This window comes from Oryctolagus cuniculus, chromosome 11, assembly GCF_051225735.1.
Source record: "Oryctolagus cuniculus isolate XC-2025 breed Fujian yellow rabbit chromosome 11, ASM5122573v1, whole genome shotgun sequence".
In the NCBI taxonomy this organism is placed as follows: Eukaryota; Metazoa; Chordata; class Mammalia; order Lagomorpha; family Leporidae; genus Oryctolagus; species Oryctolagus cuniculus.
Window position 1 is genome coordinate 97,199,074 of NC_142877.1, and position 24,242 is coordinate 97,223,315.

Below are 24,242 nucleotides of genomic sequence, written 5' to 3' on the forward strand. Positions count from 1 at the left end.
GCTGGCGGAGGTTAGGTAGCTGCTGGAGGTGATTTGCACTGAAGCCCTCTGTCCCCAGAGCCCACACCTTCATCCCTCTGTCCCCAGAGCCCACACTTTCATCCCGCGGCTGAACTGTATTTACTGCTCCAGTGTAGCCTCGAGGGCTTGGTAGAGTTAGTGGAACCTGGTTTTTGTGATTGCTTCGAATATCTGCGATTTCTGGGCTGAGGCCAAGATGCAAGTGTTTGAGTTTTTACGAGAAGGGCCCTGGCTTGTGTGCTTTCCATTTGTCACTGTTTGGGGATAGCCTTCTGGCAATCTGCTGAGTGCGAAGCCCCCTCCTCTTGGGGCTTCAGGTACCTCATGGGAGCCTCTGAATCCCCCTCGGGGGGCCCCAACGTTTTACTCCTGCGGGCTTCTTTTGAGAAAAGGTGGGAATTCCGTATTCCAGTGGATTCTTTTGAGTGGCTTGAGAGATAGGGAGCAAGCGGTGGGTTCTTCAACATCCCTGGGACCGAAATGAGCGTAGGGAGCGTGTCACGCCCTGGCCCCCTACCCAGCCTGGAGGAACTTCTCACGGGACAATCAGACCTCACTGCCCACGTGGCTCTCAAAGCTCCACTCCCAAGAGTGGGCTTCCTGCTCCCAACCACCGAACAAAATGACACCAGTGGCAGACGATGTTTCCTGAGTGCCAACCAAAGGCAAACAATGTAACGCCCGAAATCTGCCTTGACTCTGCTTACCAAAGCTTTTGAGTGAACATAACAGGAAAGACTTTTAAAATCTTTTCTTAGGATGAGCGCTCTCTATATGTATTCTCAGGACATGTTCAAATAAGGGAAAATGAGGCAGTTAAGAGACCAGCTGGGACACCTGTGTCTCCCAGCGGAGAACCTGGTTCAATACAGCCCCTCACTCCAGCTTCCTGTGAATGCAGACCCCGAGGGGCAGCTCTGGTGGCTTAAGTAACTGGGTCCCTGCCACCCATGTGGGAGACCTGGACTGAGTTCCTGGCTCCTGGCTCAGCCACAGCTGTTTCTGGCCGTTGGGGAGTGAACCAGCAGATACAAGCTCTCTGTCTCTCATGTAAACAAATAAGTAAATAAATAGATAAATCCAATTATTACAAAAAAATTAAAAGGAAGCTTTGCGTAGCCCAGGATAGGATCCAAGGCCAGAAGAGGGGAGTCAAGGTGAGGATGGCTAAGTAAGAGGCAATGGGCCAAACAGAAAAGCAGCAGCAAGTATCGGACTTGGAGATGAGGTTCATGACTGGTTGGTAAGAATGTCTTGGAGGGTGGGCATTTGACCTAGCAGTTGGGCCACTGGTTGGGACGTCCCATCCCATCTCAGAGTTTCTGGGTTCAGAGGCCCGGCTCTGCTCCCAGTTCCAGCTTCCTGCTAAAGCACACCCTGGGGAAGCAGCAGGAAGTGGCTCAGTAGTTGGGTCTCTGCCACCCCATGGGGAGACCTGGATTGAGTTCCTGCCTGTTAGGGGCGGCTGGGGAGGGAGCCAGTTACTGAGAGCTCTCTGTTGTCTTTGCCTTTCAAGCAAAGAAACAAAAGAGAAGGATAAGGAAAAGAAAGCAATGTCACGGTCACCCCCCCATTCCCCCCAGCTCGTGGCTTTGTGCAAACCTCCCAGCCGTTACCCCCTGTAGCCCGCATGCCCGGGGCTTCTCCATGCCATGTGCTTCTCTTAGTACTTCCATTGAAATAAGGAGATTGGAAACAAAAGGGGAATTTGCCTTAATCTTTATATTTCATCTTTATTACTGCTAACTCGTGAGGCACATTAAACGCTATTAGATAATTACCTTGTTTCTCCTGTGTGTGTGTGTGTGTGTGTGTGTGTCTGTGTGTGCGTGTGTGATTTCAACCTCCTTCACAGCATTTCTTGGAAACTGTTTATAGAAAAAAGTAAATAAGCAGGAGACATGGCTTGTTTTGCCCTTCGACTTGTTAGCTCCGCAGAATGAGGCTAGGAAAAGAAATTTGGCACAAAATACCCTCGCTGGTTTGAACACCCGCAGCTTTTCCATCTCCTGGTTAATTATCAAAAAAAAGAAAACCAAAAACCAAGAAGTCTTTGGTTAAATTTTCCTTCCCCCCGCATCTTCCTCACTGTGGTGTCTTTCTTGTGGGTGGTGTTGAACCTGTACTGTAGCTGTGGGCTGTGCCAGAGTCCTCTTGGTTAAATTTAGCAGTGCTGTTGGGAGATGTGTGTGTGTGTGTGTGTGTGTGTGTGCGCAACAAAAGTCCCAAGACTGGTTTATTGCCTGCCATGAAGCTTCCAGAAGATGTCGACAGAAGCAAGATGTGGACACGAAGTGAAATCCTCCATCGGGGAAAATTGGTCCTCTGCACAGACTTCAGCCAGGAGGATCTGAAGAGCCGCATAAACTCTTCCATGCGGATAGCTTGTCGTCGGAGGAATAGTTATTGGGCAACTTCTGTGTGCCAGGCACTGTTCTGGGTGCTGAGTATGCAAAAGTGAACAAAACAGACAATGCCCCTGCTCTCCTGGCGGCAAGAAGACAGAAAAGAAACCACGGACAGATCCGTGATAAAGCCACAGCAGATCGCCACTGCTGAGTGCGATGGGCGGAGAGTGACAGTGGGGTAGGCCTATTAGAAAGGCAATCCGGGAAGGCATCTCAGAGGCGGTGATGTTTGCAACATGAAGGGTGAAGGAATCCATGGAGGAGGCTCCGTGTGCCCGCAGAGTAGTTCTATATTAAGGTAGCAATAAATAAAAATCCACGTCGTGCACAAGGCGTGTGTGTGTGTGTGTGTGTGTGTGAATTGGAGGAGGTTTCTCTTATGCAAAATTCAGCCCGTTTTGGGTTTCTGTGACTCACTGTTCCTGCCTGCATCATTTCACGGATCCTGTTCTTTTTCCAAGGCTGCCCAGCCTAGCCAGGCAGAGGAGGGACTGTCCCCCTTGCTCCGGGCTTGCTGGCTTTCTGTTGAATTTGTAGTAGAAGTAATAGAAACCTGTTCTGTGGTCACGTGAGGCCCCCAGCCCCTCTGCGTCGCACAGAAAGCGTCATTTCGTCCTGCGCCCTGGGTTAGGTGGGCCATTCCTGGCATAGTCTTGCAAAAATGAAAACCAGTCTGAGCCATTCACCCTCATGCATGTCTTAATTTAAATTTTAGCTATTCTTTTAGGTAATGCACTGACACTTTTCAAGATGTAAAAGAATAAAACATACAGTGAAAGTCACCCACTGCCGCCTTGCCAAGCAACCAGGGACAGCAGCTTCGTGGGGTTGGGGGTCATTCCTGAGGTCGTGTTCCTGTGTCCACACGCACAGGAGAGGCTATTCCTCTACTCCCCTCCCCTGGTGTTACACGTAGAACTCAGTAAACACGTGTGTCCCATGTGTGCAGAGATTTGTATTCCTAAACATATATGAGTACCAACATGTTGAACATAGACTGTACTACAGAAGGAACTTTTCCATGAGAGTAAAGCCAGACGAGTATTCCATGGGAAACCATAATGTAAACCCTAGTGTTTACTTAAGCAGTTCCCAGTGCTGCACATTTAGTAGTTCAGTCTTTTGTTTCCAGCACAGGATGCCGCAATGCCTATGCCTATGTGTCATTCTGCAGATACACAAGGGGCTGCCAGGTCCAGGGCTGTCCGTGCACTTTGCTAGACAATGTCAGGCTGTCTTCCAGAGAGGTCCACGTGCGTCAGGGATGCGGCATCGGGCAGCATCCGTCGTTAGCAGGGCAAGCTTCAGTGCAGGCCACGCAGGGTAGCTTGTTCGGGAGACTGATTGGCGAACCCTGCACATGGTCCACGTCGATTAGTTAAAGAAAGAAAGAAGGGCTTCCCTGCCGTAATCTAGACTTGGAGAGAGAGCACACCGGCGCCCCATCTCCAGGCAATCAAGTGGATAAATCAGTGTTGGGCCAAAGCAGATCTGTGCAGGCCTCACCCGTCTCATCAATGACACTCCAAGAATAACTCGAATGAGACACCCATGGAAGCTACAGTGCAACTCCTAATTCACTTAAAATGCACATTGGTGGTGTTTTTGTTTTAATTCTGTTTTTATCGACTCTGTTATTTTAAAGTAAAGCCCAGACACTGTCATTTCCCCTCAACCGGTTTCATTTTGCATCTCTCAGAAAACTGGTCTTAAAAAAAAAAAATCTGGGGCTGGCGCTGTGGCACAGTGGGTAAAGCCGCTGCCTGCAGTGCCGGCATCTCCTATGGGTGCCCGTCAAGTCCTGGGTGCTCCACTTCTGATCCAGCTTTCTGTTATGGCCTGGGAAAGCAGAAGATAGCCCAAGTACTTTGGGCCCCTGCACCTGCATGGGAGACCCAAAGAGGTTCCTGGTTCCTGGCTTCATATGGGCACAGCTCCAGCTGTTGCGGCCATCTGGCAACTGAACCAGAGGATGGAAGACCTTCTCTCTCTGCCTCTGCCTCTCTGTAACTCTGCCTTTCAAATAAATAAATCTTTAAAAAAATCATAATGCATGTAATCATGATACTACTATCACATGTAACAAAGCCATCAGGCATTCCTTAGGATTATCTGCTATGCAGTCCCTATAGCTACATTCTTCTGATCGACTCAGAAATGTATGTAAAATTATTTTGTCCAAATCAATGTTTGAACCAAGTCCTCAGACCATGGGGGCTGTTTCCTGTCACCCAGGGTGGACTCCCTGCTTCTCTCTGCCAGCTACTCCTCTCTCGGTTCCTGTGGACGGTCTCACATTGTAGATTTGGCTTTTTGCTTCCTCATGGTGTCGTTTAGCTTGTTTCTCTGCTCTTCTGCTTCCTACTGTTGTGTGGCAGTTAGCACTGCACTGACGGGGAACTAGGGTCAAGTTCAACTGTATTGGCGCGAATATGTCCCAGGCAGCGTTGCCAGATGAGGCTTTGCCGTGATGTGATGAGTTTCCGAAGAGATCCCTGGGCAGCAGCCTCTCTCCTCTTGAGCCTCACTTGAGTACATCTCCATCGGTCTCCTTCTTTTGTAAGACTGCCTTGCTGTTGTTCCTTTTCTATACCTGCTTTGCTGAGCCGGGCAGGCTGTGTGCACCTGAGCTGATTGATAAAGGTGTGAATCAGATCCGACAAGCCCACACCTCCTCAGTGCCTACCTCATGGCTCCCTCCGCTTGGTGCTCCATAGGGCACTTGACCACTAGAACTTTCTGTATCTGCACTCTCCAGGATGGTAGCCACCAGCCCGAGGTGGACCGTGGGCACCAGCGATGTGGCTAGTGTGATCGTGGGACTGAATTGTAAGTTTAATTTAAACTTAAATAGCTGTGCATGGCCAGGGACCACCATCTTGAATGGTGGGACCATAGTCATCCTAACAGGAGGCACAGGGGCCGGTGCTATGTAGTGGGTAAAACTTCTGCACATGATGCTGGCATCCCGTGTGGGCACCGGTTCATGTCCTGGCTGTTCTTCTTTGGATCCAGCTCCCTATTGAGGTACCTGGGAAACCAGAGGAAGATAGGCCAAGTACTTGGGCCCCTGCACCCACATGGGAGACCCGGATGAAGCTCCTGGCTCCTGGCTTCAGCCTGGCCTAGAGCTAATCATTGTGGCCAACTGGGAGTGAACCAGCAGATGGAAGATCTCGTGTCTCTGTAACTCTGACTTTCAAATGAATAAATCTTTAAACAAACAACACAAGGAGGCAAAGCGTTTTCTCACCTCCCTTGGGACCTAGCTCCTGCTTAAAAAAGAGATTTGTTTAGAAGTTGGTCGGTGAGACGGACTTGTGGCATTGCTACTGAATTTGGTGCTCAGTCCAGGGTCTCTGAGTGAGCTAAGCAGATGATAAAAGCGATCACAGGGTAAAGCCAGACTCGGGCCCAGATTCTGGATTTGGAGGAGCTGGGCCGTGAGTACACACCGATCGCCTCCATGCCACACTGCTAAGGCGCTTTGGTTAAACAGCACGTACCTGATTACTGTCAGGAAGAGCGGGTGCCGGCGCGTTACTGATCGGTGGACGCACGAAGGCAGATGGTCCGGAAAGAATCACAGTTGCCAATTTTTCTTTTCAAGCTCCGTGTAACTGATGTCCGCAGTGGCAGAGATGTGAATGTAGATCATGTATCTGGATGTGTTCAAACGGACAAACCGCTGAACACTTCAAAGTCTCGTCTTGGGCAAGGGATAGGAACAAAGATGATTAAGACGTGGTTGCTACCCAAAAAGAGCCTGCAGTCTGCACTGATATCCACCGGGGGTTGGTTCTGTGTTTGGTGTCTTTCATAATTCTTATTTGATTTTTACAGAACATGATTAGTGGGAAGGCATTCTTGGCTCCACTGTATTGTTTCAAAAAGTCTGTATAGGCTCAGTGCAGATGGCAATTTTTCCAAGTATTTTAAAATCAAATTACATCTGATTTATTTGAGAGACAGCGAGAGAGAGAGAAGGAAACGTACAGACCGAGAGCTCCCATCTGGTTTACTTCCCAGATGCCCGTGGTGGTCTCTAGCTGGAGGCTGAAGCCAGGATCCAGGAACCCAATCCAGGTCTCCCACGTGGTCCTCAGTTTAGAGAACAAGAAGTTAAGGCCCAGGGAGGTTGAGTGAGTTACTGGTTCAAAGTACATGGGGAAGGGCCAGGAAGCAAAGCCAAGCCCCAGGCACTGTTGCTTTGCTCCTAGCTTATGGTAATAGTGTCCCACCCAGTCTTCATGCCCACGTCTCAGTCTCTGTCTTCTCACCACCTTACTCCTTACTCAAAGCCTTGCAGCCGCCCCTCTTTCTCACTTGGAGTCGAAGACCAAATCTTTGCACAGACCTATGAGGTCCTATGTTGTCTGCCCCTAGTATCACACTGCCCACCTCTCCACCCACACTGGCCTCCTTCTATTTCACGGCCTCTGTACTGGCAGGGCCTCCTTGAAGATCATGTGCTGTCAAGGCCCCTAGCTCCCTCCTGCAGGTTTCCAAATAAATGTCCTCTTCCGGCGCCGCCTGCCTGCACCATGCCCTCTCCAGCTCCTCACCCCGCTTCCCTGGGTCCTGATCCACTCATCACCTTCTGCAGAATTGCTCAGTTTACCCTTCTGTAGTTTTAGTTGCCTGCCACTACTCCCCCTGCACACACACACACACACACACACACAAATGTAAGTTCTACACAGGTAGAATTTCTGCCCCCCCCCCCATTCTGTTCATTGTCATTCTTCATACACCCGGAACAGTGCCTGATCCATAATGAATATTTACCAGATGCTCCTTGACTGAAGATGACGAAGCTCAGATATGCCCAGTTTCAAAGCCGCTGGATATTGTCATGCTTGCTTGTACATTTTCACACGTAAACACGTAAATACTTGTCTATACCTGTAAGTTGTCTGGGTTACTTGACATTGCACGGTTATGTAGAATCTTGTAGGAAAATCAGGGTAACTTGTGCACATCTGTGTTGGGAGCTACTTCTTTTAGTTTCAAGGTCACTGTTGGCACAGTCCTAGCAAAGCTGTCACTTGGGGCTAAATAATTTGTTTTCACTTTATTTGAAAGGCACAGATGGAGACAGAAAAAGAGCGTCATCTGCTGGTTCACTCCCCAACTGCCCACAGCAGCCAAAGCCAGGAGCCCAGAACTCCATCCAGCTCTCCCAAGTGGGTGGCAGGGACCCAGGTCATCCTCTTCTGCCCCCCAGGATGCACTGTAGCGGGAAGCTGGCTCAGAAGCCCAGACTCATGGCCGGCGCCGCGGCTCACTAGGCTAATCCTCCGCCTAGCGGCGCCGGCACACCAGGTTCTAGTCCTGGTCGGGGCGCCGGATTCTGTCCCGGTTGCCCCTCTTCCAGGCCAGCTCTCTGCTGTGGCCAGGGAGTGCAGTGGAGGATGGCCCAAGTGCTTGGGCCCTGCACCCCATGGGAGACCAGGAAAAGCACCTGGCTCCTGGCTCCTGCCATCGGATCAGCGTGGTGCGCCGGCCGCAGCGCGCCGGCCGCGGCGGCCATTGGAGGGTGAACCAATGGCAAAGGAAGACCTTTCTCTCTGTCTCTCTCTCTCACTGTCCACTCTGCCTGTCAAAAATAAATAAAAAAAAAAAAAAAAAAAAAGAAGCCCAGACTCACAGAAGCAGTGGGTATGGGAAGTAGGCACCCAACAGCAGCTTAAACTGCTGAACCAAGTGTCCGCTCCCAAGAGTGGCTTCTTGTTGTTGCTGGGTTTGGGTGTTTTGTCCCTATCAGAAGCACAGGTGCTCTGCTGTTGTCATCAGCCATGTGGAGGACTGAGATGTGAGTGGGTGATGATGGAACACGGTTCCTCAGCCAGTCTGTGTCCCAGGATGGCTTGGCAATAGAGCTGCGAGCTTGGACACCCTGCCATTCAGACTGTAATAGAAATCATACCTCTCTCTCCCCCTCCCCTCTCTCTCTCTCTCTTTTTTTTTTTTTTTTTTTGAGTAGGTTGTTCTTGGTGAGAATTTGACTTCAAATTGTCCAGAAGTTATCTATGAAATTAAAGAAGAAACTCCTGTTTTCTACAAACTTGTTCCCGATCCCGTGAAGAATGTGTTCATCTATCTAACAGCCGGGAAAGAGGTAGGTAGCAATCTTAGTTATTGCTTCTGACTTATGAATAAAAATTGTTTAATTGATGTCATTATCTAGTAGAGAAGCTTTTACTTTGAACTACTGAGTTTAAACACAGCTGCAGGCTTCGAGAAGACTCACAGTGGTTCACAGACGTGGAATTAAAAACCTCACTGACTGTCAGTAAGTAAGCGAGAAATATTACCTATTTAGACAATTTTATTATTGGCTATATTTCCAGTGCCGAATTTTCCAGAGGAGGGTGTGCTTGCAAACAGACGCGTAATCAGCAAGGTAACTGAATTTACATTTATTGTGTGGGCACTGAACGGTTAGAATGCATTTATGAATATACCCAACGGGACTGGCTTTGGAATTTGGGGTTAATATCAGGCCACAGTCTCATACACATTCATGAAGCACGGAATATATGGCGCTGGCCTGCCCTCACTTAATTTATTTGGCCATTTTAGTTTTCCTTCTCGATTCTGCTGACTGAAATAAAAACAGTATCTTTTCACGATGTCTTCGTCTTCACAAAGGGGAAAGGAAGGGCCACTGATTTGTGCGGGGCCCCTACTGGCACTATGCTGTCATTTGTGTGGCCTTCCTAGATGCATAGAGTTGTGTGTTTATGCACACACACACGCACATATAACACATGTACCTAAGCGTAAGAGACTGCTTTATCAAGTGTTTTAATAACTAAATAAGAGGCAGTTGTGTTTGTCTTACGTAGGAAAAATCTAAGACTTGGAGAAGTTAAATAGCTTGCTGGAAGAAATACACGTACATCAGCCTTCGTCAGGGGTGGGACGCAAACTCTGCCCTGATCCCAGGGCCTGTGGTCAATGAGCCCGGATCCCACATTTGTGAGATGAAACGGGACATTCTTGGGCTTGGTAGTTTTGAGCCAACAGGGTTTGAAATCTAAAATGCCAAGAAGACTCATTGCAATGTAGATAGTCATATAACGGATGGAGTAGGTGCCCCCCGCCGACTGCCATTTTGCATTTTTCCTGCCGGCTTTCTTAGGAGCGAAGCCACGCCAGTGAGCCCCGCGTGTTTTTAGGGTCACAGCGCAGGTGTGTCGTTTCTGGTATTCTTAAGAAGCCATCTTGCTCTGTACCCGCTGAAAAGTCAGTTTTCTCAAAACGACCACCTTGAGATGGGCAGCTTAGACTCTCCCAGGGCTTTGTAGACATTCTTCACCACGCTGACTCCCTGTGCCAGCTTGCTTCCCCATCCGCCTTCTCTTATGTTTCTTCCCTGGGGATCTCAGATTTGAAAGATTTCTCTTTTTCTGTCTACTCAACAAACTGCATTATTAAGTAACAATTCCCATTCCCAGGCTTTATTTATCAAGGACATCTCAAAACTGCCAGTCAGAGTACTGACTGTGCAGCCACATGGAGCTGATAAAATTCCAGCCCCCAAGGCCCCAGATACTTGAAGGCTTGCTTAATCTGTGTGTGTTTTTCCATTCAGTTTTGTGAAATGTTGCAAATAGCTCCGAACTCCCCATTACTATCCTGGAGGCAGCCAGGACTCTAGGCTGGGAGCCACAGTGAAGACCACCAACAGTTGACAGGCCCTTACCTCCTGGAGGGGGAAGGTTGTGGTCTCAGGTTGTTCAAAGCCAGAAGTCCTGGGCTGGCGCTGTGGCTCACTTGGTTAATCCTCCGCCTGCGGCGCTGGTATCCCATATGGGCGCCGGGTTCTAGTCCCAGTTGCTCCTCTTCCAGTCCAGCTCTCTGTTGTGGCCCAGGAGGGCAGTGGAGGATGGCCCAAGTGCTTGGGCACCTGCACCCACATGGGGAGACCAGGAGAAGCACCTGGCTCCTGCCTTCGGATCGGTGCAGTTCCGGCCGTAGCAGCCATTTCGGGGGTGAACCAATGGAAGGAAGACCTTTCTCTCTGTCTCTGTCTCTCACTGTCTAACTATGCCTGTCTAATTAAAAAAACAAAAACAAAGCCTGAAGTCCTTGGCTGGGAGTTTTCAGCTGGGTGGGCGGGGGGGGGGAGATAGCTACCTTCTTGGTTTAAGATTACCAACCACAAAGCCTATTAGTTGACTCTGGTTGAGCAAATATAACCCCTAGAGAGATAAAAACCCAACAAAGGGCCTTTTCTAGACCCCTGGGGAGGGAGTAGTAGCCAAATTAATAAGCCACAGGATATCCATCAGGGAGTGGATGTGACCATTAAAAATAATCACATGGAGATATATGCAGTGAGGCGGCACAGCCTCTATAGCGTGCTATTAGAGAGCAAGTCCAATGAAGTATTTATAGTGTCCTCTTTCTCACATCGTTATGCTCGTATGTTTAAATGCGCTGGGCAGTAGTTCTCAAAGAATGTTCTGGAGAATCACAGTCTACTGGAAGAGCGATTGTTCCTCGGCCACTCCTGGGTGGTACTCGACATGGTCAAAAGCACGTGGAAGCCTTGTGCTACGGAAACCTGCTGCGCTTTTTCAGCCCAAGGTTTCACGTTTGCTGGACCCTGGAATCCTTATGTCACACCACAGCAGGAGCCGCTATCGAGTCAGCTGTCGGTACATGTCCGATGGTGTTCTTACGTGATGACCCCACAGTGTCGGCGTGCCCGTCATCACCGTCCTACCTATGAGGAAGCAAGGTTAGAGAGATCACGTGACACTCACTGAGAACCCCTCAGAATTAAAAAGGCGTGTTACGGAACACAGGGCAATACCCACATTCTGATCATTCCGGCTCGGCAGACTCAGTGGCAGGGACTATGACATGGAAAGGCACCATCATCCTCCCAGGAAGTCACCTTAGAACCAGCAGGCCTGCCCCAGGGCATTCTAGAACTTTCCACATCTCTGGTCTTTCTCAGAGGTCACTTTCTAGCATGTACCACTCCCTAGCACAGAAAGTGTCCCACGTCCGCCTGCCCCTGCTGTGTGATTTTGCCTGCAGAAAATGCACCGTGGGGGACACACTGTCTGCCTCCTACTACCCTGCTCCGAGCTCTGAACCATTGCCACCGCTGACGGACCTGGCCCAGCACCAGAGCCCGCTTCCTGGGCTGCTGTCTCCCAACAGCTGGAAGCTCTATGGGCTGTTTCTTTTCTCTCCGACCCAAGTGGAGGGGCGTGAGGGAAACAGGAGCTGTGGTGATGGAGCCACCCCTCACTGGCTGGGAGACCTGACCCCCCGCCCCCTCATTTTCATATCTGGTGCCTGCCTCATGCTGGCGCCCCTGGGGCAGAAACTTTGGCTATTGCCAAATGTCCATTTCCGTGATGCCGCTGACCACTTACTGCCTATCTCTGAATCCTCCCACGTGACCCGATCCCCTGATCCCTATGGAAATCATCATGTGTAGATCGACAAGTCTGACTGCACAGCTTCTCAAACTCCACTCCAGGCCAAGTGAGTGAGTGAGTCAGCAGGAGGGGTATGGATTGCACGCCTCCCTGAGTGTCCGTGATGAAGTGGCTACAGGACTGTCCCCTGAAGCCAAACTCCTCGGTGCTCATATCCCTCAGATTAAATGGCATTGAGTTTCCCTATAAGCAATGCATATCCTCCCCTGTTCTTTAAGTAGCCTCTAGATTATTTATAACGCCTAATACTGTGTTAAGTGCCATGTAACATGGTTTTATATTGTTTAGGGAATTGTGATGAGAAAAATGTACATGTTCAGTAGAGACTCAATTTTTTTTTTCTGAATAGTTTCTGCATTTGGCTGAGTCCATAGAACCCTTGGAGAAAGGGTTGATTGTAGGTCCTATTTTTTTAGATTTATTAATTTATTTGAAAAGCAGAGTGACAGAGAGGGAGAGGTAGAGAAAGCACTCTTTTATCCATTGGTTCCTTCCCCAAATGGCAGCAACAGCCAGGATTGGACCAGGCCAAAGCCAGGAGCCCAGAACTGCCATGTGGGTGCAGGGGCCCAAGGGCATGGGCCGTCTTCTGCTGCCCTCCCAGGCGCTTCAGCAGGGAGCTGGATCAGAAGTGGCACAGCTGGGACTTGAGCCAGGGCTCGGGTATGGGATGCTGGTGTCACAAGCTGTGGCCTAACCCACTACCCCCCAGCGCTGGGCCCTCTGTATGCCCTTTTTTTTTTAATTTGTCAGGTAGAGTTACAAACAGTGAGAGAGAGACAGAGAGAAAGGTCTTCCTTCTGTTGGTTCACTCCCCAACTGGCCGCTACAGCTAGCACTGTGCTGATCCGAAGCCAGGAGCCAGGTGCTTCCTCCTGGTCTCCCATGTGGGTGCAGGGCCCAAGCACTTGGGCCATCCTCCACTGCCCTCCCGGGCCACAGCAGAGAGCTGACTGGAAGAGGAGCAACTGGGACTAGAACCCGGCACCCACACGGGGTGCGGGTGCCACAAAGCGGAGGATTGACCAAGTGAGCCACGGCGCGGGCTCCTGCATGCACTTTTAAAAGCTCCCCAGGTGATTCTGATACAACCACTTCATACCCAAGAACCTGAGACCTGCCCTGCCGAAGACATTCAAAGGTCAAGTTGACAAATGAGTTCCTATGGCCTTTCCTCAGAGAAGGCGCTGTCGTGTTCCTGGTGGTTAGAATTCCTTCCCAGCTACTGTGCTCTTGATTTTCAGGTCAGGAGAATTCCTGTCGCGAACTGCAGCAAGCGGAAGTCCTGCTCTGCGTGCCTGGCAGCAGCAGACCCTCACTGCGGCTGGTGCCTCTCACAGCAAAGGTATTTCCTGAATTCTCTCTCTCTCCACCGCACGTCCTGGGGAAGCAGCGCGCGCCGCAACACTTGTTGCCCTACTTTTAAAGATCTGTTCCAATGACCCGCAGGAACCGGTTTCTCCCAGGACAGAAATATCACCGCGTAGTCCTAATTAATTCTCGAAGATGCTTCTAGCCGTGTCCATGTTACTCAGTCGTTTGACCTGGGCCACTCAGGGGCTGTGCAACCTGGGGGTGACATGGTGGAGGGGGGGGGAACAGGTAGGGATGCAGCATCACGGGGCCTAAGTCAGAGCAGGTAGATTAGATTGGTTTTGGCTTTCTAGAGAGTTCCCTAAGACTCCAGAGAGTCAAAACGGTTCTCTCAGGGAAGATAAAAGAATAGGGATGTTTGCAAATTTTCAAATGAACCCTCATCACGTCATGCATTCTGTTCGCTCCCCGGAAGCCTCATGATTGGGGGCGTTGTCGCCTCCTGCACCCTACAGCTGGGGGCCTGGGGGTGCTGTCGCCATCCCCGGGCAGGACCTGCCCAGCCTGCTCCTGAATGATGATGCTCACCAGCCACCTAGGCTGAGGGGCGACTCGGAGCCGCTGCCTCGCCATGGCAGTTCCTAGCGTCGCCTGGACCAGCCTGGTTGGATTCGCTGTTGCCATGGCAACCCAGCACTCGCCGCGGAAGAGGGGAGGAGAGGGCCGGGCTGCCGCGCAGGCAGGCAGGGAGAGAACCCTAACGGTGTCTGTCAGGTTGCTGCTTTCAGCTTTCAAAGGTGGCAAAGGAGAAGAAAGAGCAGGGCAGGTGGAGAGAGGCTGAGGCGGGGGCCAGGTTGGGATGGGCAAGGGGGGACTGGGAAGAGTGTGGGCGAGGAAACCAGGAGACGAGGAGGGAGAGGGGCAGAGCTCCTGCAAGCACGGGGTTCCGAAAGCAGACCAAAAATATGGGGCTGGAATTAATTAAGAGTTCATGGAGGAAGTCACGGCAAAACGATAATTGCTCTCGCCTTACGCTGTGCCTCCTCACCGGGCTGTTTCCGTCAGAGTCCCTGGCAGACAAAAGAAAGGCAGGGCCTGGAACAGGCTCATGAATAATTGTAATTGGGTAGGAACGTTTCCTCCTTGTCGCCTGCCCAGGGCTGCAGTTTAAGAAATTAACCGATCCTGAACGGCCCTTTGTCGCGGCAGACCCACCAGGCAGCCTCGCTGTGCTGCGTTAGATGCCTGGCCGTGAGGTCACTGCCCTTGGCTGGAGTTGTGGCACAAAACAGCCACATGTAGCTAGCTAGTGACCCCTGGATGCGCGCGCTCAGGTCTGGAGTCCCTGGGAGATTTCCAAGCTGCTGCTATGACTTTGGGAGTTGGTGGTGTTGAGATGGTTCTTACGGGAGCCTTCACATCAGAGGAGAGAGGGGTTGTTGATGGAGGAGAGAAGTTGGAGAGCTGAAGATTGAGGTCCTGCCATGGGTAAGGGCTGGGCAGAAGCCAGGAAAAGAGCAAAAGAAACTAGGGGGGCAGCAACCAGAAAGGGGAGGGGAAATGCCGCAGGGGGTTGGTTGTCTGCTGGAAGCCCTGCCGAGGGGTCAGACGGGAGAAGAAGGGAACTGATGATTGGGGATGGTGACAAAGGCAAAGGCCGTGGTTTGGAGCAATGCTTAACCACCGACAGACAGCGGGGAGAGGACAGCAGGGCAGGCTCCGTAGAGGGGCGGCACTGAGGAAGGCAGCGGAGACACAGAACAGACGCTGCAGGAGACAGCAGAGCCCAGAGAGATTTTATTTATTTTTTTTGTTAATATTCACGGAAAAACAGTGTGTGTTTGTTGCCGTTGGGACCATTCCAGGAGAGAGGGCGAAGCTGATGGTACAGGAGAGGAAGAGAGAGTTGTGAAGGGGCTGTCTCTGAGCAGATGGGAGAAAGAGTGGCCAGGTGCACCTGCAGGGAGGCAGGGCTACAGCAGAGCAGGTAGTTCTTGCCCAGCGCTGGGAGGCGACGGAGGGACCTGGCCCTGGCATGGGTCAAGGCTAGAGCGTGTGCAGGGTCTCTGCATGTGGCGGACCTCATTTGCAGTGACTTTAGACCAGAGAGAGCCAGGTAGGGGAGGAAACCCTGAGGTTGAGGCGAGATGAGAGGGAAGAAATGAAGCAGAAGACTGGGAGAGAGAACAGAGTATAGAGAAATGTGAGGGCATTTCAAAAAGTTCACAGAAAACGGAATTAAAAGAAGTTTCTTTTGGTGCAAAAAAAAAAATGTTGAAACCCATGCAGCTTTTTTATAATATGCATTTTCCATGAACTTTTTTGAAGATTCCGCATACAGAATGGTTGCCAGGCAGCCTGAGAGCCTGGCTGAGGTTGGCGGTCCTGCCTTTGAATTGAGAACAGCAAGCGTAGTTTGGCTTTGCTCAGGCCAAGTTCAGCTCTGGGGGCGTGGTTGTCGAGTGAGGGCGAGTTCCCTTTGGCTGGGGTTGGGGCAGATGCATCGAGACGGGGGAGAGAGGCCAGGGAGCCGAAAAGGCGTGCAAGGGGTGGATGATGCTGTGGCTGTGGCTGTGGGTGTTGACGTGGGGAACCGTGGACTCCTGGGCTCTGCACAGGGAAGGGAGGACCGACGGGAGCGAGGACGGGAGAAGGTGGGAGGATCTGTGTGGTGGAGGCTGTGCCTGGGGTTAAGAACTGCTGGAGCAGCAGGACTGGAAAAGGCGTGGTGGCTGGAGCGTGGGGGCTGCAGGTGGTGGTCTTGGGCCAGGTGGAACAGTGGTGGTGGCAGGGTGTGGTTGTGCCACTGTGGGAGGGTGCAGGACAGACCCTCGGCAGAGGGGGCCCGGGGCACTGAGGTGCCTGCCTGAGTACTGGCAGGGTTGGTCATCTGTGTGGACATCACAGCCACCAAGGACGGTGCTGGAATAGCACGGTGGAGACTGAGGAGCTCAGACCGGAAAACTGCAGGGAAGGGGCTGTGGGGGCTGCTCTGTAGCGAGGTGGGCGTAGGGGAGTGGCTGCAGGAGGGGAAGGGTTAGAAAGGGGAGAATCACCCAGAAGCGGGCAGGGAGACCCCAGTAGGGTACCCAGGCTGAGAGAGAGGCGGCATCCAGCCCTTGAGAGGGGCGTGGGGAGGCTGCATGCTCAGGGAAGAGCCAGCTTCAGCGAGCTCAGATGAGAGGTTGGGGACATGGGCGCCTCTGCCCACACCTGCCTGTGGGTGGTCGCCTTCCTGCTGTGCCTGCTTCACAGGATCCTGCCCTGTTCCCTCACCCCACCCCAGGACGCCACAAGACTAGTGATCCTTTGAAAATCTCAGATCATGTGAGCTCCCAGCTCAGTGACCACTCTTGGCTTTCCGCCTTAGAAGGTAGTCTGATGGCCGTCCCTGCCAGGGTTCCGTGGTCAGGTTCTTCACCGCGTCGTATGCCACTTGCTCCTTCGTGCCCTCTACCCCAGCTGCACTGGTGAGCTTTCTGAGCTGATATGCCAAGCGTGTTTCTGCCCCAGGCCCTTTGCACTTGCTGTTGCCTCAGTCTAGAATATTCTTCCCCAGCTCTTTCATGACTGACTCTTGGCCATCTGCTCCTAGAACACACATCTTTCTCCATCTGAATACCGAGTCTTACGCATTCTGTTGTCACTCACAGCATGTCACTGTCCTATTTTCTTCATGACCCATCACTATCTGAAATGACCATAGTTCCCTGCATCTCCCTTTATTGAAGCATGGTTAAAAAAATAAAAAAGTTAAATGAGTGAGGTGGGTTGAGTGATTGGTAAACTCTACAGATGGCAAGTCGAGACTTGTGTCTTAAGTATCAGAGAACATTCTGGAGTCAGGGAGTGATGGCTCATCACAGCCGTGTCAGATCCCTTGGTTTCCAACTGGTATGGTTCTGACCTGCAATAAAATGGAACTTAGCTCAGATCTATGAGTCATGTTAAGCTCCTGGTACCATTCAAAATGAAGAATTCTAAAGGGGGATGTTTTCTTATAACTGTAGAGCATCCCACTGTGTTTATTTTAAATGTCACAGATTTATTTAGAAAAATAATTTCTTTTTTTTCTGTTGAGAAGGTTGAGCTTTCTTGCATACGTGTCTGGAAAGTAGATTTGGGGCTGGGGTGGGGGGAGGCAAGAGACCCGTCCTAACTTCCTTCTGATTAGATGTTAAGAATAGACATCCAGTATAAACAGATAAAAAGCAATTAGATAAACAATGAGCTCTGAAAAAAATCTAGTATTTTATTGTTGGAGTCTCAAACCCAACCTGTGCTGAATTTGGCTGTGTGGGTGGAGAGTGAATTTTTGCAGACTGAATGTCTTGGGTTTGGAAGCAGTTTCTCAGTTTCTCCCATATTGCAAAGCAGAGCACATGTGTTCAGTTGTGGATTTCCACAAAACTGGCAATCCTGAACCCAGGAATGAACGCGTGAGCCTCCCAAAGTTCATTTGCAAGTTTCTTTGGCACGGACAATGCGTTTTCCCACAATGTCACACATGACGGATGGACTCACAAGCCAGCCCGCAAAATTCAGTTTGTCTAATTTCAACCAGTGTCTGTTGACGGTCTCCTGAGAGCCCAGTGTGGGAAGTGAGCTTGCTCGTGCTGCCGTTCCCGGCTCTGAAGAGTTGGCTCGCACGCTGGGAGGGCAGACCTGGCTGCGGCCGGCATGCCTTCAGTTAGTCGCGGCCCAGCCTCCATGGTTATCGAGCCCTGTGCTTGGTGCCTGGGATAGGAGTTTTTCTTGCCTTCATGGAGCTTGCAGTCCAGCTTCCATGCTAATAATACCACGTAACCCCCAAGCCTCCGATTCCTAATGGTTTACAAGAATGAGCATTTATACACATTAACTTTTCTTGCAGTTGGGACTTCCTGCCAATGATAGGGATGGGGGGGGCTGTCTGTGTGAAGCTCTGCAGGTTGAGTTCAGATCTGCTTCCTATAGCTCACTCTGCACATACAAAGGGGTTTCAAGAAGGTCGTGGAAATTAGAATTAAGAAGTAATTTTATTTTGGCACAAAAAAGTGTTTGAAATTCATGCATAGTTTTTTTTAATAATATATATCTCCTATGAACTTTTTTTTTTTTTTTTTTGACAGGCAGAGTGGACAGTGAGAGAGACAGAGAGAAAGGTCTTCCTTTGCCGTTGGTTCACCCTCCAATGGCCGCCGCAGCCGGCGCACCGCGCTGATCCGATGGCAGGAGCCAGGTGCTTCTCCTGGTCTCCCATGGGGTGCAGGGCCCAAAGACTTGGGCAATCCTCCACTGCACTCCCTGGCCACAGTAGAGAGCTGGCCTGGAAGAGGGGCAACCGGGACAAAATCTGGCGCCCTGACCAGGACTAGAACCCAGTGTGCCAGCACCGCAAGGCGGAGGATTAGCCTAGTGAGCCGCGGCGCCAGCTTCCTATGAACTTTTTGAAGACCCTGTATTATTCTAAAGGCAGATAGCAGAAGCAGAAGAGACCAAACTAGGCTGTGCAACACAGCCAAAGTCTCTGCTCACATGTGTTGGCTGGGGTTCCATTCATAAAAGGAAGCTCCGGAGCCACACCCAGCACCACTGGCCGAGGGAGATACACTCAGCGTGCTGTAGCAGGAGACTGCAAAGCGACATGCCGAATGGTGGCATGGGTGTGTGATCGCAGCCCGGGAGGGACTGAGGAATGGGGAACAACCATCCAGTCTACCAACTGGTAAGGGCACTGAGTGTGAGAAGGGCTAGCATAGAGGAAGTGCAGGATTTCATGGGAACGCAGAGAAAACATCGAACTCAAATTTGCAAAGCCAACAAGAGCCCTTGTCAAGCAAGCAAGCGATAGCTAAGGATAGCTAAGGGTCGGCGGCTGTCAGCTAGGTGAAGAGGAGATAAGGAAAGCGGCTGAGGGAACAGGCTGGGCGAAGACCCCAGCCACGGGAGACCCCGCTCTGAAGCCAGGTCTGGACAGGGCATACAGTGTAGCAGAGGAGTGAGCACGCGTGCCAGGCAGGGCAGGTGCGGAGGGATCGTCTAAGTCACGTGTCAAAGGATTTGGACTTTGTTAGAAGGACCCTGGGGGCCACTGCAAGGTTTTACTTCGATGAGTGAGCAGATCAACTGTGTTTTAGAACAAGCACCGGGGTGTAAGACAGACAGGCAGCAGGCGGTTGTAAACCAGCAAGAGACTGGGGGCTGAATGAGAGCGATAGTGCTGGTGATGGGAAGAAGTGGGCGGATTTGAGAACTGTTTGGAAGATAACAGTGACAGGGCTTGGGGATGAATTGAATCCCTTGCTTGAGGCTGGCTTGAGTCTGAGGCAGGAAAAATAGGGCCATAAAATAAATGGTAAAGTATCCGGTTGGCCGTTGTTTGTTGTTCGTCAGGGAGATGTATTCTTTTTCCCTTGATCTAAGCCCTCAGGAAGACAACAAGAAGTGATACACCTGAACATACGAGAGAGAGCACTGGCAAAGCATTCATGGGAAAAGCATTTGAAGGAACAAGGAATTAAAGATTTTGGTGCAAGTTTGTTTTTTTTTTTTTTTTTTTTTTTTTTTGCCATCCACACACATGAGAGGTCTTCAAAAAGTTGTTGGAAAGGGCATATTGTGATGAAATTGTGCATGGATTTCAAACTTTATGTGCACCAACATAAACTTATCTTTTAATGCCATTTTTCCCTGAACTTTTTTTTTTTTAAGATTTGTCTAGTTGAAAGGCAGAATGACAGAGAGAGGGAAAGGCAGAGAGAAAAAGAGATCTTCCATCCGCTGGGTTATTCCTCAAAGGACCTCAAAAAGTGGTGCTAGGCTAGGCTGAAGCCAAGAGCCAGAAACTCCACCTCGGTGTTCCCCGTGTGGGGAGGGAGCCAAGCACTTGAGCTGTCATCCACTGCTCTCCCAGGCGTGTTACCAGGGACCTGCCCCAGAACTGGTGCTCTGATATGGGATGCTGGCATCACAGAGGTGGCGGCTTAACAAGCTGCAGCCCAGTGCCAGCCCCTCTATCAACTATTTGAAGGAATCCATCCTCTGGATTCCTCCTGTGTCCCAGGCACTAGAGGAGGCACGGGGTTGAAACCCAAGGAATCAGCACCTAAGTCAGACGCAGAAGGGCTCCCGAGAGGGCCAGGGCTGCAGCTCAGACTGTGCAGTACAGGGGAACTACTGCTCTTTGACCAGCCCTGCAGCAACTTTGCTGCCGAGCTGCAGAGGAAGGAGTACGGGCATCTGGCTTGGGTGACCAGATGGCCAGAGGGGCCCCGGTCTGAGTGGAAACACTGGAGGAGCTGCCTCTTTGGGATGCCCAGCAGACCAGGCCTCGACTTGCACCCTGGGAGCGTGCTCAGGATGCCAACACGGGCAGGGTAGAGGTCTACTGGAACCAAACCCAGGGTACTGTGCAGATTTCTTATCTTCTCTGTGCCAAATTTCCTCTTCCATAAAACAGGCTTCATCACAGGACCTTCCCCAGAGCGCTGTGGAGGCAGTCAGTGAGATAACGTGGGCAGCGTCCTAGGCACGGTGCCTGGTTCACCACAAGCACCCGAGGACCGTTAGCTGCGGTTCTGGTGGGAGCCCAGGCGGGGGCCATTGGTTGTCCCCAAGGTGGCCTTGAACCTGGATGGAGGTTTTTTTGTTGTTGTTGTGTTTTTTTTTGTTTTGTTTTGTTTTTTGTTTTTTGTTTTTTGTTTTTTTTTGACAGGCAGAGTGGACAGTGAGAGAGAGAGACAGAGAGAAAGGTCTTCCTTTGCCGTTGGTTCACCCTCCAATGGCCACCGCGGCCGGCGTGCTGCGGCCGGCGCACCACGCTGATTCGATGGCAGGAGCCAGGTGCTTCTCCTGGTCTCCCATGGGGTGCAGGGCCCAAGGACCTGGGCCATCCTCCACTGCCTTCCTGGGCCATAGCAGAGAGCTGGCCTGGAAGAGGGGCAACCGGGACAGAATCCGGCACCCCGACCGGGACTAGAACCCGGTGTGCCGGCGCCGCAAGGCGGAGGATTAGCCTAGTGAGCCACGGCACTGGCCCTGGATGGAGTTTGATGGGGGGCAGGGTGGGAGGCAGAAGTGAGAGGTCTGTTTACCAAGTGGCACAATGAATTATGTTGCTGGCAGGAGGAAGGAAGGGGCTGGGGGTGCTGGGTGGGTCCAGGACCTGACAGGCTCTGAGCTTAGACATTCTCAGTGCTGGGAGCTCACTCATTAAAGGGTTGGAAGAAGAGGACTACCATGATCATATTTGTGAAGTTTTTTTTTTTTTTGCAACATTTATTTATTTATTTGATAGGCAGAGAGACAGAGACAGTGAGAGAAGCAAAGATCTTCCATCCGTGGGTTCACTCCCCAAATGTATGCAACAGCCAGGGCTTATCTATGTTGAAGCCAGGAGCCTGGAACTCCATCCGGGTTCCCCAACATGGGTGCAGGGACCCAGGGACTTGGGCCATCCTCTGCTGCTTTGCCAGGTTCATTAGCAGGGAGCTGGATCAGAAGCAGAACAACCAGGACTCAAACTGGTGCTGATATGGGATGCCAGCATCGCTGGCCACAGCACCGGCCCCGTTTGTGTGTTTCATACAGATGGCAGTGTGGAGGGTGAGCCTTGTTAACTGGAGCATCACATAGGCTGTGCCAACCTCGCCCCGCCCTCAAAGGCCACTTTCCTCTCGTGCATTTTATGAAAAGCAAGTGGATTTCACTTCTCTCAGTGGTTGTTTCTCCAAATTCCATGTGGTCCCCCAGCTGTGGCAGTGTCACCATGGAGCTCGCTGGCTTTGGTCATGGTCACATCCTAGTGTCAGGCCTCCATCCTCTTCAGAAAACGGGCCCCCCAGCAAAGGCCACACCAGCCTACACCGTCCAATCCCTGCAGGCTCCGCCCTGTGCAGGTGGGGCCCCGCCCCCAGGACTTGCTGCCTGTTGGGATTCTGGAGGTCCTCTGGGTTATTTACCTAAGTTTAGTCTCCGCCCCACATTCTGCTGTGTGCTCCCTCTGTGGTGCCGGGTGGAAGACCTTCCAGCAGGCCCTGGGAGCTGTTTTTAGGGCCTCAGCTGCTGTCAGGCTGTGCCACACAGGAGATTAAGAGCAAGAGCACTTCCAACAACAGACTCTGGGGCTGGGCTCCCCCTCAGGCTTCCTGAAGGGCGGCGAGGGACAGAAGGGGACTTCGTAGCACACGAGACAAAACTGAGATCTGAGCGCTGAACGTGTTTGTCCGCACGCCTCAGAGCGACAGACTCAATGGTTTGCAGATGATCACTTCCCACTGCCTTGCTTTGCTCCCCTGTGCCGAGGTCTCTCCTGGAAGAGGCACCTCTTTCTGGAGCCCCCCAGGGCCAGTCATTAACCTTAAGGGGACCCTGCCCACCAGGGCTGTCCATGGTGCACCGTGACTTATCATGTGCTGCCGAGGCCCGGGTCGGGCTGTCGGCCCCCAGGAGAGGCAGGCTACAGGCAGCAGAGAGAATTGCTGACTGCTTTTCAACAGCAAGGTGCAGCAGGCTGTGCCCCTCTCTCCCTTAGAGCAGGGTGTCGGGGCCCTGTCTCCAGGAGGCCTGCTGGAGTCCAGACTCCCCCGTGGAGAACGTGGTGTCGTGCACCAGGCACTGCCCTAACCCATGCCCTGCCACGTCTCTTTGGGGCTCCCAGAGAAGGACTATGCCCATTCCCACGCTACAGGTCAGAGATAACCCAGATTTAGGTGTAGGCAGCTTCCTACTGCTTCTGTGACAAATCGCCCATCCCTGGTGGCTTCAGCCCATGGGAGTTCATTGTCCGAGAGTTCTGGAGGTCAAGTCTGAAATCAGGTCCACGGGATGCAAAATCCCGATGTCCACAGGTCTGCTGAGAGAAGCCGTGTTCTCACCTGTTCCAGCTTCTGGAGGTTGCGTGCTTGTCCTGGCTCCTGGCTCCTTCCTGTGTTTTCTTCCCACACTGCAGTGTGGCATCTGTCATCTTCCCGGGCTCTGATCTGTTTCTGTCTGGTGTGCGCTGACGCTCCTGCCTCCTTGTGCTTACATGGGGCCTGCACAGATAATCCAGATACAGCCTCGCTGCGCAGTCACATCTCGAAGTCCCTTTTGCCATGTAAGGTCCCACGGTCACAGGTTCCGGGTCTAGGAACGTGGATGTTTTTGGAGACCATTATTCCCCTACCGCATGTTTTGCAAGTGGTGAAATCAGGGGTCAAGTGTAAGCTTAGCTCTAATTCCCAGGCCACACCTTTATCTACCCTGGAAGCAAAAGGAGAGAGGAACAAGGGACATCCGTGTGATGGGGCGGTGGGGGGGAGATCCTGGGACAAACGCCAGGGAGACTTTTCAGGGTCACTGGTGAGCATCAGAAGGATGTGGCATTCAGGACCCACCTGGGTTAGAGAAACCCTTCTGTTGTGGCGTGGCTGGGTCCCCAGAAGGAACACAGATGACATGGAGGGAAAGGTCACCAGAGAAGCACGATTCATTGACATGCAAAGCTTCCCTACGTGCTCAGAGAGCAGTACGAGCCCGCTCAGGGGAGGGCTGCACTCAGCAAGGTTCACGTCCATCCCTTTACATGAACTGGAGGCGTGGGCAGGTGTCTAGGGCGGGGCTTAATTGAATGCTCAAAGCGGTGTCATGGCGTCATGGTCTCCAAGGTGTCATGGCGTCAGGTGAGTGATGGGAGTGTGTCAGTGCAGACGTTTTATTCTAATGCTGCTCTCGTGAGCTTAAAGGTCATGGTGAGGGTGCGGCTGGCAGCTGTGTTGGATTTCTATAGCCAGCCCCGGTAGTAAGCAGTGAGACTGGCCACTGCCATTTTCCACTGTGTGGAAGGGAGTGGTGTTTAGGGGTGGTAAGCGGGGCTGCAGCCCACATGTGGCTGTCGGGAGCTGCTGGCGACCTCAATTCCTCCTTGCTAGCTTCCTCCCTGCCTAAATCACTTCTACCTTGGCAGCTTAAGGATCTGCACATTGGTTTATTGGGTCTTTATTGAGCACCTAGTACGGTCAGACACTGACCTCAGTACTAAATTCTAAGCACAAGCAGCGAGCAACCTTGA

The 24,242-nt window shown here is 51.7% G+C and overlaps 1 protein-coding gene across 2 annotated transcripts in view; it reads left to right on the plus strand.

Annotated features, from left to right (window-relative positions):
- The window catches only part of PLXNC1 (plexin C1), a 158,728-nt gene that overhangs the window by 25,243 nt on the left and 109,243 nt on the right, over positions 1 to 24,242 (plus strand). For both annotated transcript variants that reach the window (XM_008256886.5, XM_089308756.1), the window contains exons 3-4: positions 8,416 to 8,550; positions 13,141 to 13,241. In XM_008256886.5, the coding sequence (XP_008255108.5) occupies positions 8,416 to 8,550; positions 13,141 to 13,241 (236 nt within the window). The remainder of the gene's footprint in view (positions 1 to 8,415; positions 8,551 to 13,140; positions 13,242 to 24,242) is intronic.